Source organism: Sinohyriopsis cumingii, unplaced genomic scaffold (assembly GCF_028554795.1).
Source record: "Sinohyriopsis cumingii isolate HCF-2022 unplaced genomic scaffold, ASM2855479v2 utg000160l, whole genome shotgun sequence".
In the NCBI taxonomy this organism is placed as follows: Eukaryota; Metazoa; Mollusca; class Bivalvia; order Unionida; family Unionidae; genus Sinohyriopsis; species Sinohyriopsis cumingii.
Window position 1 is genome coordinate 5,708,102 of NW_028315873.1, and position 14,136 is coordinate 5,722,237.

Sequence of the window (14,136 nt, forward strand, 5' to 3'; positions counted from 1 at the left end):
TTTTATTGATTTGTCGAGAGGCTGATGAGGTAACTTTAACATCAACATAAACGAGCCATTATTGAATTGGTTTGGGCTGTACTTTAATCATGAAGCTCTAATAACTTCATTGTCATATGTATTACTATTTACACTATTATTCCAATATATATATATATATATATATATATATATATATATATATATATATATATATATATATATATATATATATATATATATATATATATATATATTATACCTAACCCATATAAAAAAATATGTATCACCATATTATAAAGTGAATATAACATTTCTTGTACAACTATATGATGAAAGAGATAATGAAATACTGGGATGTTAGTGACGTGTTTTGTATTCATACACATTTGGGATATTAGGGGCACGAGTTGTATTAACACACTGTTAGAATGCCATTGACACGTATTGCATTCATTTAATATTGGGATGCTATTGACACGTGTTGCATTCAGTCAATATTGGGATACGGTTGACACGTGTTGCATTAATACAATATTGGGAAGTTAGAGACACGAGTTGCTTCCATACACCATTGGGATTTTCTTGACACGTGATGCATTCATATTTTGAAAATCTTCGAAAACTCCTCAAACTGTTTTCGAAATCGATGTTTGAAAATGCGTAGGATTAATTCAATTTATTATTTTACAAATCATCTTTCAATATGTGTAGGACGGGTCGAGTCCATTATTTGCTGTATCAATAAATGTTTAATATAAATGTTCTGAGCCTTTGAGAAGACAGTTATACCAATCTGCCATAAAGTTTAAGAATTTACGATGTCTATATTATTCGTATCGTTTGATAGTACCTGTTCAGTCTGTGGTTTTTTTTCCAGTTGTATACATCTGCATTCATAGCAATAACCGGAATATTTTACACACTACGAGGTTTGCAATACACCTGGCCAAACTTTAAGCAACAATACCTAAGTCTCTTGCCTTACATTTAACTCTTATTTGCAGAGAAATGGTGTTAATTTCACTACTATATATATATATATATATATATATATATATATATATATATATATATATATATATATATATATATATATATATATATAACGATCTCTACCCGCATAGAAAGTTGTATCAAACGCTGATTTCATTTCCGGTAATCGATCGATATACTTTTCACTTTTAGTACATATTTCTATATGACTTATATATGACACAATTATGTTCGATACCTGTCTAATCATTATTTCGGCATTATAAATAATACATGTCTCTCTCACTTGCATAAAATAAGGAAATAATCATTATTGCGGCATTATTTATAATACCTGTTTCTGAGAGATAAGCCCACTGAAACCTTGATATAGTTTATTTTCCTTACTATGGCGAATTAAATGTACCATAAACGCACTCCGTTGATATTTTCTTCTTACGCTGTGCTATATATCTGGTATTTTAATGAGCGTAAAAGTTTTATTTATAAAGCTTGCTTGTTTTGCATTATAGAAGTTCAAATGATGGAATTCTGCATGTGTATTTTGTTTGCGCTGATTGACAATACATGACGGCGTCTTCGTTTATCCCGTCTAATTATAGAACATAGTACACCTGTAAGCCAAATGCATCATGTTTAGTTATTCTATTAAGAGGTTTACCTACATGATTATTTACTTTAGTAAATACATTTATTCCTTTTCTATTAATACTCCATTTCGTCTTAGCTTTGTTTCCTTATTAATTACTTACACTGTCCAGAAATTAAACTTTCTTTGTACGATTTTTTCAGGACTTTTTTGCAATCAAAGTTAATGAGGAATAAGTGTACTTGATAATAACCTTATAATTGGCACATGGAAATATAATAACCTTATAATTGGTACATGGAAATATAATAACCTTATAATTGGCACATGGAAATATAATAACCTTATCATTGGTACATGGAAATATAATAACCTTATAATTGGCACATGGAAATATAATAACCTTATCATTGGTACATGGAAATATAATAACCTTATCATTGGTACATGGAAATATAATAACCTTATCATTGGCAGATTGAAATATAATAACCTTATAATTGGTACATGGAAATATAATAACCTTATCATTGGCACATGGAAATATAATAATCTTATAACTGGTACATGGAAATATAATAACCTCATAATTGGTACATGGAAATATAAAAACCTTCTCATTGGCACATTGAAATATAATAACCGTATAATTGGTACATGGAAATATAATAACCTTATCATTGGCACATGGAAATATAATAATCTTATAATTGGTACATGGAAATATAATAACCTTATCATTGGTACATGGAAATATAATAACCTTATCATTGGCACATTGAAATATAATAACCTTATAATTGGTACATGGAAATATAATAACCTTATCATTGGTACATGGAAATATAATAACCTTATCATTGGCACATTGAAATATAATAACCTTATCATTGGTACATGGAAATATAATAACCTTATAATTGGTACATGGAAATATAATAACCTTATAATTGGTACATGGAAATATAATAACCTTATAATTGGTACATGGAAATATAATAACGTTATAATTGGTACATGGACATATAATAACGTTATAATTAGTACATGGAAATATAATAACCTTATAATTGGTACATGGAAATATAACAACGTTATAATTGGTACATTGAAATATAATAACCTTATAATTGGTACATGGAAATATAATAACCTTATAATTGGTACATGGACATATAATAACGTTATAATTGGTACATGGAAATATAATAACCTTATAATTGGTACATGGAAATATAACAACGTTATAATTGGTACATGGAAATATAATAATCTTATAATTGTTACATGGAAATACAATAACATAATAATTTGTACATGGAAATATAATACTGTTACAATTATATGGGTTTAACTAAGTAACAGTAACTAAGTAACAGTAAAGGAATTATACCAACAAGTTTGGAAAAGCTTAAAGATTTTAATTATGAAAGGAACCTACAGCGTTATGATATTAATCCGGAATAATCCTGACAAAGCTCTTTGAAAATGATTGAAAAATTCGGTATCAATTTCAAAACTGGAATTGTACTGGCCGCCAAATATCGTGACGTTGTCATGATGGCCTCTTGTAGAACTCCTTCGAATAATTCACAAAGTTCCAGAATAATGTTATATTCCAAACAATGGACACTTTATATTTTCACTGAAACGTCCAAACAAATGGTTTCGTCTCGAATTATACCTAAGTACAACATAAAAACACTTTTGCAGACTAACAATAGGAACGCAAGAAATGAGGATGACTCCAAAATAGAAATGAATCTGAGTGCGGAGTTCTTTCCTTATATATATATATATATATATATATATATATATATATATATATATATATATATATATATATATATATATATATATATATACCTTCTAGTCTGACAAGACTTTACAATAAGCTCGTCTTAAGCGATGTTACTAGTCATTTCGTCTCGAATTCGACTATCCATGTGAACCATCCCAACAAGGCAAGTTAATGAATTCATATACAAACCCAATCAACCAATGATACATTAGTCCAACATCGCCATTAATTATTATTCTTATTATTAAGATTATTATTAATAATTGTCAATATACACATAAACATATATGTATAGATTCTATGTAATTTTTGTAATTAATAGACAAGGCACTCGTAGGCAAAATATAACTAATGTGATGTGATTTGGATTTTTAACGTAGCTTTAACAATTTTTCATTCATATCGCTATGATGTATGCAATGTGGCAGTTTTTTTAGTGATGTCTAGCACTGGGGCATCATGCCGCAGACATGTAGCATGATGTCCCACCCAGTCACATTATCCTGACACCGGGCCGACCAGTTCTAACACTAACCTCTTAATGCTGAGCGCTAAGCGAGGCAGCTGTTAGTACCGTTTTTGTAAGTCTTTGGTATGACTCGGCCGGGGATCGAACCCACGACCTCCCGCATCCGAGGCGGACGCTCTAACCACTAGACCACCGGAGCGGTCAAAATATAACTAAAAATATATGTACAATTTAAGACCATGAATAAACATTACAAAAATTAAATAAAATCATGTACCAGGTGCCACAAGAAATATAGATATACATAACGCAAGAATATAAATTGAAAAGTTTAAAAAGGTAACGCATTGTGAGGTAAATCCCAATTAGTCCAAAAGCGTTCTAATACAAGTTTAAATGTAAAGAGTTCCATTAAATTTAATTTGTGTTCCAATGAATTACAACATTAAATATGCTGATATGTACGTATTCTCGAATGTGCTAATGTACCAAAGGCATGAAATGTAGCGATATGTTTACATCCTTTTGATATATCACAGTAATATAATCCAAAATGTCCTTTCCTGAAATAATTATAATGCTAAATTAATGATTTAGTTCAAGAAATATTAATGAGCACTTTGTAATTCCAGTGAATAATTTAAATAAATAAATCCACCCAAACTAAAAATTGAAAACAACAATAATACTTTTATAACATTGATATAAAAAGCTAAAAAAACAACAACATGGTCAGGATAATGTCAGTCTCCTCTGTAAAACATTCATACCTTTCAACAAGGAATTTCTAAATTAAAAGCTAATATCCAACATTCAGATAAAGGAAACATGTTTATCTCCATTACATTTGACGTGAATATTTAAAATATGATCATAACAGAAATATTACCTATGTATTATGCAGGTCGCAAAATAAATGTTACTTGGGAAACAAGATACCTGGGGAAAAATATTGCGTACATGGAAATATAATAGCATGACAAACAAGATATGGTGTACATGGAAATACAATTCCTTGACAGTCATGATGCTGTGGTGTAAAGGTCACATTACGTGAAAGAATTCCTCTCGCAATCTTTCTGATTTGTATCTAGAACACGTGACTTGTTGCATTTTGTTTTGTTAAAAAACTGTATGGTAATTTCTAGCTACCCATATATTGTTCTATGTAGTAAACGCTTCCATATAGGGTACAAGAGACAATTTTCATGTTCAAATTTGATATTGATGCTAACCTGCCTAATGTGAAAACTCAATATACAGTTCACCAGTAAGGTCATCAGATTGCCACTAGAGAGATATGATACGTCAAAGTATGCCCAAAACACCTTATTCACAAACATACCTATATATTTAATTATCAAATAGTATTAGCTGAAAAAAAAAATAATCTCCTTGAGTTAAGAAATCTGCAATGTCCAACGTACACAGATTACAGCTTACTATCATACCTTCACCCTCATTGATTCAACCTTGCTCAATACCAGACTATCTTTGATAATTTTACTTGCAGAAAATGCTACGCTAACCTATCCAGCCAAACATGTAAATAAACCCGTTCTCAAGGCTAAAGATGCGTTTCAGAGAGTGACAACTATGATTTAATTTCGCAGCAAAAAGGGCTAAATTTAAAACAAAATATTATGGATGCAGTATAACCTTTATTGCAGATTTGGAGTAATGTCGTTGTGAATTTCATATGCATTCAAATAGTACATAATAGAATATTTGTTACAATAATCTTCGTATTGTAAGCTTTCCTGTTACAAAACGTTGCTAACATTAATTTTGACCATATCAATCTTACTTTTGATATTAACGTTGGCCTTTAACAATCTTGATAATTAATCACAATGGTCATTCTGTACATTATAGTCAGCAAACGCACACATTATCATGTAAAAACAAAATCATTTTAGACAGACCTTTTATATATACCAAACACTTAACTGTATTATCCATCTCACGTTAATTTGCAATTTTTTAATAAGTCTTTCGCGTTACTGGATGCCATTTAAATATCCAGTTTTACTACTTTTGCCATTTTACGTATTTTGTTCTTTTTGTAGACAAAACACAGCAACTAAGTAGTTTACAAAAACTTCTATTCAAGTCCAGTCAAGAGTTAATACTCGCATTGAAGACGACAAACTGTGAAAAAAAATTATTTTAAATGTTATTTTTTTTTTGTGTAATGGCAAGAAATAGTCATTTCTATCTTTATATACGGATCCAATATGAATAAAGAAATGAACAACTGTGTCATAAGTCATCGTGATATTCATGCTGAGCCATAACGCATTTATTTTTCACTTTGCGACCTTCATCGTTCCCCATACAAATCCCACGCGTGAGGAAGATACCGAATGATCTTACGATTATTCAGCATAAAGTACACATCTTATATCCTTTGCAACTAAAGTACGACGATCGCGTTGATAACAGCGGTAACACGCGTATTTACCTGGAAATTTAATCAGGCGATCACAGCTATAAACTAAAATGGCAACCGCTTCCCGTTCACAAGGACAGTTTATTCACCTTTTAAAATGTACAATATGCCTGGGTAAGTTCAAAAGGCCCAAAGTTCTGCCATGCGGACATACGTATTGTGCTTCATGTCTTCAGTCACATATCAACAGCAAGCTGACCCATAATGATACACGACAGGCAAGCTTTCCCTGTCCTGTGTGTAGGGCAAGCACAGCTCCACCTGATCCTACAATCGGCACTGATAAATGGGCAGAATTATTTCCCGTTAACAGTATGGCGGTATCTCTGTTGGATTTAAAGGTGGATATTCCTCAAGAAAAACTCTGTGATCTGTGCTTAAAGAGAAAAAAAGAAACACAGGCAGTATCTTATTGTCGGGAGTGTAAGACATCAGTGTGTGTTGAGTGTCAAGAGTATCACGATGACATTTCAGCGTGTAATAATGGTAATATTCTAGACTTAAATACTGGAAACCATTCGAATGACATACCACCAAACTTAGCTTTCTTAGAAATGTGTTCCAAACATTCAAACGAACGTATTAAATTCTTTTGCGGTGACCACAACACAATGTTTTGCAGCATCTGTGGGTTTCTCGAACATCGAAAATGCGAGACAATCATCACGCTTGATGAAATGATAAAACATTTTGGTATATCCGTTAAGTCTAAAGAAGTGGAAATAAACTTGAAAAAATGTCAAAGCAATTTGAAACAAGTGACGTCAGTTGTTACAGGAAATATCGATACACTTAATAAGGATAAAGTAACCATTACAACACAGATTCGTTCTCTTATAACTCAGCTTAAAAATAAGCTGCGTTGGTTGGAAATTGATCTAGATTATATCATGGATTGCAGACAGAAATCAGACAAATCAAACATGCAGCTCCAAAAGACCAAATCACAAAGTCTTCTGACCGCCATTGAAACGGATCTAATTCAGCTTGATTTTGTAATGACCCACGGGTCAGAGGTCAAGAAGATGATCATGCTTCATAAGCTAAACCAGAATCAAGAGAGATACTTACGAATTGTAACCGAATTCCAAAATGACTTTACAAGGGCTAGCATGACGTTTGATATAGATAAGACTTTCCGGGATCTGGTAAATAAATTGTTCACCCTTGGCAAAATTAATATGACCCGAACTAAAGTGGACATTTCTTCATTTCCAACGGAAAATGCGCCCGTCTAAAAGCAACAGACATTAATAGTTATTAAAATAGCAGGTTTTATATCAAAACATCGGGATACTAAATACGTGGCAGAAAACTGTTCTACATTTGCCTGATTCAGGATGTATTTTCTTCAAGTTTGTAATATTTGTCCAGAGGAATGTTGATCTCTTGACACCATACAGAAGTCCAAATAGCTTAAAATGTATTGTGTTATGGCGACATTGAAACACCAGCTCATTATTTCCACTAGGACAGATCAACAAACTTTTGCTGATACTGGACAAGAACGGCGTAGAGATAAGACATAGCAAACTCAACAACTACGAAGGGAGACAAGTCCTTCATCTATCACTTGTCACTACTTATATGATCAGAAGTACCACATTTGTATTTCATCACTCCGGAAGGAAACTTCTTGAATAGAGTTTATTGTGGAGGTTTTTTCGGCAATTGATTTGGGTACTGACAAGAAAAAAATTAAATCAAGATGCATCCAGCTGATTTTAGAAGATGGATATTGTATAAAGCTAAATTGGGTAAAAGCCCACTAACAATAAGATTCTTGTAGAAGTCCAGATTCTTCGTAACATAAAACTACTTAATTTTCGGGTTTTATTATAAGTGTTATCGAAACATTCATTTAATATACAAAGAATATGAAAATGCGTTTAAAATAAAATATGAATATTATGGTTTGGTAATGCATTGCCTATTATCAGTTATTTACTATTCTTTGATCTAATGAACATATCAAGAAATTTACAATACAAAGGGCAGGAAGTACTAAACATACATTTTGGAGAATTCATAGAATGTGAACGAGTTTGACAAAACAGAAATGTCATTATGAAAGTATTAGATAAGAAGCTATTTCTTGTATTAGATCTTTTGAATAGAGAAGGGACTTACTTTACATAAAAAATGACCTGTTTTGCAAAGCAAACGGATCTGTTTTATAAGAGCTATTCATATATTTCTATGTCAATGTATATATGTATGAAACATTTCTCCCAATTTAAGCGGTTTGGCGAGAATTTTATGTCACACTGTGAACTGCAACATTTGATTCTTACTGTCATGGGGTAGGATGTAGTTGTCCTATCACCAATGACCTGTATATCATAAACTGAGTTTCAGTGCATTCAATGTGTATCGTGTTGAATTAATGTGCAATAGAGGATTCACTTGACCGTGAAACTGAGTTGAAAAGAAGTCTTTATTCATTCAAATTATTCAAACAGAGGATTTACTAGTCCTTTTAAAAGAGTTGAAAAGGAGTTTTTATTCATTCAAATTATCCAAACAGAGGATACATTTTTCAATTGATTAAACCTAATTGGTTTAAATTGGAATGGGGGACAGTACAGTGAACAACAAGGAATCATCATCCATAATGTCCAGTTCAAAATGGAAACAAAGTAACGAAATGATATTACATCCGCAGGTAAATGCAGATCAGTGCACATGAAACAAGCAGGTTAATTCAAAACGTTTCCCTTAGGGAGAAAGAGATATATACATTGGTAAGCGTAATAATATCAAAATAAAGTCAGACATAATGTAATTCTAATTCATACTGAAGCAGTGATGCATCGAAATATTTAAAGCATATTTTATATGGAACGTTATTTCTATGATTCAGCCCTATAAATGTAATATAAGGACAATTTACTCAAAACTCTAATCTACTGGATAATGAGAAGTTCTAAAAGTTTCAAAATATTTAGTCTTTTTCTGAAATTCATCTCTATATATTTGGCTCTTAGATGTGTGTGCAAAATATAATTCAAGGACAAACTCATATTCATTGTCGAGTAGGTTACACATAGATCAGGGTTTATTCACAGAGTATGTCATAAATTGGTTTACAGAGTATGTCATAAATTGGTCTACAGAGTATGTCATAAATTAGTCTACAGAGTATGTCATAAATTGGTCTCGCCCGTCTACTAGCTTTAATTTCGAATCTTTGAGAGGACATTCAGGAACTATCAATTGAATTTCTTTATTTCAAAAATAAAATAGGCAAGACAAAAGTAAGGCGATATTTTGATAATTTTGTTTTAAACTGTAGTACATTTATCTTATACACAAGGTCTGGTTTTTGCGATCCTATCATTGAATATAAAATCTGCCTTATTTGTGGAAATACATTGATCTTCTCCTTACTCTTGTTTCACACTAGCATTTAATACATTGAACATGAACACTTGTTTCCTTTACTTTACTCAATTGGTTGTATCTCTGATATTTTGTATTTCGTTTCTCCATCTTCTTAATTAGTTTGCTACTGTTATATTTGTGACATTGCTTCTGTTGATAAATCCTCAGCAATAGTATGCTGTGTATGTATACCAGCACAATCACATGGCAATTGCAACGCTTATTCGTGTGATTTAACTCAGTGACTTCTAGATATTTGTAAAGATCAGATCTTCAAAATATGTATATCCGCATTTTCTGAAAGGGTTACTGGTTTTAATTGATAGCATATGTTCTTCCAAATTCGTTTAATCCCTTTTAAAATATTAGTTTGTTGTTAATTATTCGCTATTCAAAGTTTTATAGGTGCCGTAAAAAGAAATATGATACATATTTTCTACAAGAAAAATAAATAATTTAATACTTGTGTCAATAATTGTCACACAGCCGCTGAATTGAATTTAATTGAGGTTTAAATTTTGTCATGGTTGCATCAACATCTATGGTATTTTCATTTAATTTTTGTTGTTCGCAAAGAGACTAACTTCTAGCCATTAAATACATTTTGTATTTCCTTCTGAGTTTGTCTGAGATAGCGTTTGATTAAACATTATAAACATTACAAACTTAAATTATATGCCATGTCGTTTTAACAAGTTTATTCTAATTTGCTGTTTTGCACATCTATTACATTTTAAAATGTAATTATCTGTTTTTTAAATATCAAATCATTCTTGCTCCAAAATAGAGCTATCTATTCGTCCTGCTTTCCTATTTATTTATTTCCAATATCTTTGCTCCTTTATTCAACGTATCCTTTCTACTTCTCTCCTATAACTTGATTCTCATTGTAGCAAAATAACTTTTCAACTTTCGTCATCTCCTGTATCGTAGAGAGATCCCTTTTTTGATAAACTTTGTTTTATTCCTACAAACTTTCACGTTCTTATCTGATTGTTTTTTTAACCTTAAATATTTCCGATGTATATTTTGGAATTTACGTATTCCATAGCTTTGACATAGAAATCATATTATAGGTACAGAAGTGTTCATGGGGGACAAAAACATTTATTGAGACAAACGGGAACTGTAATGCTAAAATGGTGGAGGGGAAAAGGGTCGACAATTAATGAGGACGATGAAAAATGTAATGTAGACTTTGTGATTGGCATAATCCATTTTCATGTTGAAACATGCATGGGAATATGCAGGAAATGTTAACGTTAACATTTTTTATAATATCCAGAAGAAACCTTTTAGATCACTCTCTAAACTCAACATATATATATTCATCACCCTATTTTTGATTACAGTCTAAATCTTATAGGGGGTCTACATAAGTTTGACACGAGAAAAGGTCTTTAAAGTTTAAAAGTCTTTGTTGGTATTTATATTATTCAATGCTTATCTGGCATCCAATAACATAATTATATACTATCAAACAATCCAACCGCTATACAAAAGGTCTTGCGTCGTGTCTAAAACCTTACACGTACTAAAACCTAAATGAGTATGATGTAATAGAAGGGATGAAATCAACACAAATATACTATCGATCACAATATATACTATCCAACACCCTATACGCACTATCCAAGAACGCCTTTTTTACACTCTAGAAACCCACAATTACTCTACTACTGTCAGACGAGAAGGGTATGGTGTACAATGAACTGATTAACTCGCACAAACATACTATTCAGCAAACCACTATACTGGCCAACATCCTCACCATACTCACCCCCAAATATTATCCAAAATTCCTTGTGTAGTTTCTAAAAATTCACATCATATCAGACGAAAAAGGGTCTATTAACAAAAAAGATGAAATAGCACAGCTTACTATCCAATACATTACCTTTAATGTCAAACTATTACTTTTTATATATCGTCCATGGCCCATTTGTTTATTACCATCCAACACACACTATGATCTTACAACCGCTTTTGAGCACTATCAAACACCCACTTTGTATATCTCATATAAGACCAAGGTTTACGTTGCGAGAATGATCAAGACCCATATACTAAGTATTGATCATCGAACAGGGTTGGAGTGCTTTACAGACTTTATACTTATATACATACCTACGGCCACATACGATTAGTAAGATGTAAAAAAAGAAGGGGATAAAATATATAAGGAGGGGTGGATGACAATGCTTCATCTACTTGGAGAAAGCACGCACCCAAAGGAAAACCTTCCTCCATTATGGTACTCGATCTTGAAAAAAATATGATCATGATGGACAGACAGAATATGAAATATCATCTCCAAAGTAATATTTGTTTCTATAAAACAAGTAAACACACTTGTACCTAAGTTATCATTTTAATCAGAACCATTTACTGAAACATCAACAATAAAGGGGGAACCTTGGCTAGTCACTTCCTCTTTTCTATGAACAAATACCAAAACCACATCAAGCAAGAACGTATTTACAAGGCTGAAAACGCTGTGAAGTCAAACTTGATATCACTGGACAACAAATTTTTACAAAAGTCATGTTACTGAAATAAAATTAGTCAATTCTTATCAATTTTTATGTGCTGAACACGAATATGACAGTCAAATTGCAAAATTGGCTCTAGTTTTTTGTAATCTGCAAGAAATTAATGTTTACATAACGAAATGCATTCCAATAGTAAAAGGTCAACTGTAATAGCCTACCTATAAAAAATCAAGTCATTGACTACATCTTAGATTTCTTCGCCTGTCTCTTGTACAGCTGTTCGGGAGCATCTCTGAGGAGTGTCCAGCAGTAGTCAGCCAGCATTGTAGTGGACCATTTTCCCTGGTATCTTTGTTCCATTGTTGCGATATCTTGATGAAAACGTTCGCCGTGTTCATCACTAACAATACCACAGTTGCTAGGAAAGAAATCCAAATGGGAATGAAGGAAGTGAATCTTTAGAGACATATTGCAGCCAAGTTTCTTATACTTCATCAACATGTCTTCTACTAGTTCCTTATAGTTTTCTGCCCTAACATTTCCGAGGAAGTTTGTAGAAACTAGGCGAAAAGCATTCCATGCTTGTTTCGCGTCACCTTCCAGCAAGTTGTTGAACCGGTCATCTTTGAAAAGCTCTCGAATCTGAGGACCCACAAAAACTCCCTCTTTAATCTTTGCTTCGCTGAGTCGAGGGAATTTTTCATGCAGGTATCGGAATGCTGGCAAAGTCCGGTCAATGGCTTTCACGAAGTTCTTCATCAAACCTAGTTTGATGTGAAGGGGTGGTAGCAAGATTTTCTGAGCCTCAAACAGAGCTGGGTGTTGGATATTCTTCTCTCCAATGGCTACATTCTGCCTGTGAGTCCATTCCTTCCTCATGTAGTGCATTTCCCTTGCTGGGCTATCCCACTCGCATAAGAAACACATGTATTTTGTATATCCTTGCTGCAGTCCCATTAAAAGGGCAACTACCTTCAAATCACCACAGAGGTGCCAGCTGTACTTGTTATACTCAATGGAATTCAGTAGCTGCCTTAAGTTATCGTATGTCTCTTTCATGTGGACAGCATACGCTACTGGAATAGATGGAAGAATGTTTCCATTGTGCAAAAGCACAGCCTTGAGACTCAGTTTCGAAGAGTCCACAAATAGTCTCCATTCTTGTGGGTCATGAGTGATTTTTAAAGCATTCATGAGGCCCTCAATATCGGAACAGAATATCAGATTACTTTCCTTTCTGAAGAAAGGCTCCAATTGATGGTGGCGCTTTCGATATGCAGTAATTGTGACATCTTCTTCTAGAAGATTCCATTGTTGGAGTCTTGATCCTAGCAATTCTGCCTTGTTCTTTGATAAGTCCAAATCACGAATCAGGTCATTTAGTTCTTCCTGTGTTATTCTGTGTGGGGTTGATGATGCACCACAGTGAAAATCTGGATCACTGCATGCTGATGGACCAGGAGAAGAACAGGTCGACTCACCTTTGTCTTCGTCAGATGAATCAAGAGAATATTCTGCTGGAGGTTCTGGAATAGGAAGTCCCTCACCATGTGGAACTGGTCTCAATGCAGACGGAATGTTTGGGTAGACTATTCTCGACTTCTTTCGCTTCGTTATTCCGCCGGAAAGAGGAGGAACCAAGCAGAAGTAACAGTCATTTAGGTGGTTGCTTGGCTCTCTCCACACCATTGGGACTGCAAACGGCATTGATGACCTTTTGCAATTCAACCACTGTGAAAGCTGTGTTGTACATGTAGCACAGCATATATGCGGAGCCCAAGGCTTGTCTTGGTCACCAACCTTGCATCCGAAGTAAAGATGATATGCCTTCTTCACTTGAGAATTGATACTTTTCTTCTGGTTGGCAAATGTCACTTCCCCACAAATATAGCAAAAATTGTCCGCGGTATTAACACACTTTCGAGGCATTACTGTTCTTTATTGTACGTAAATGGATAAAATAATAAGTTTTAT

The 14,136-nt window shown here is 33.0% G+C and overlaps 1 protein-coding gene across 1 annotated transcript; it reads left to right on the top strand.

Annotated features, from left to right (window-relative positions):
* Positions 1–3,523: 3,523 nt before the first annotated feature.
* LOC149774678 (E3 ubiquitin-protein ligase TRIM45-like) lies at positions 3,524–10,346 on the top strand. Its single transcript, XM_089944849.1, has one exon. It carries the CDS (start codon positions 6,337–6,339, stop codon positions 7,522–7,524), a length of 1,188 nt encoding a protein of 395 aa, XP_089800975.1. The 5' UTR covers positions 3,524–6,336; the 3' UTR covers positions 7,525–10,346.
* Positions 10,347–14,136: the final 3,790 nt, after the last annotated feature.

Bases quoted from the DNA above. Each gene is read 5' to 3' on its own strand.
- LOC149774678 (XM_089944849.1), top strand. From the start codon at position 6,337: ATGGCAACCGCTTCCCGTTCACAAGGACAGTTTATTCACCTTTTAAAA.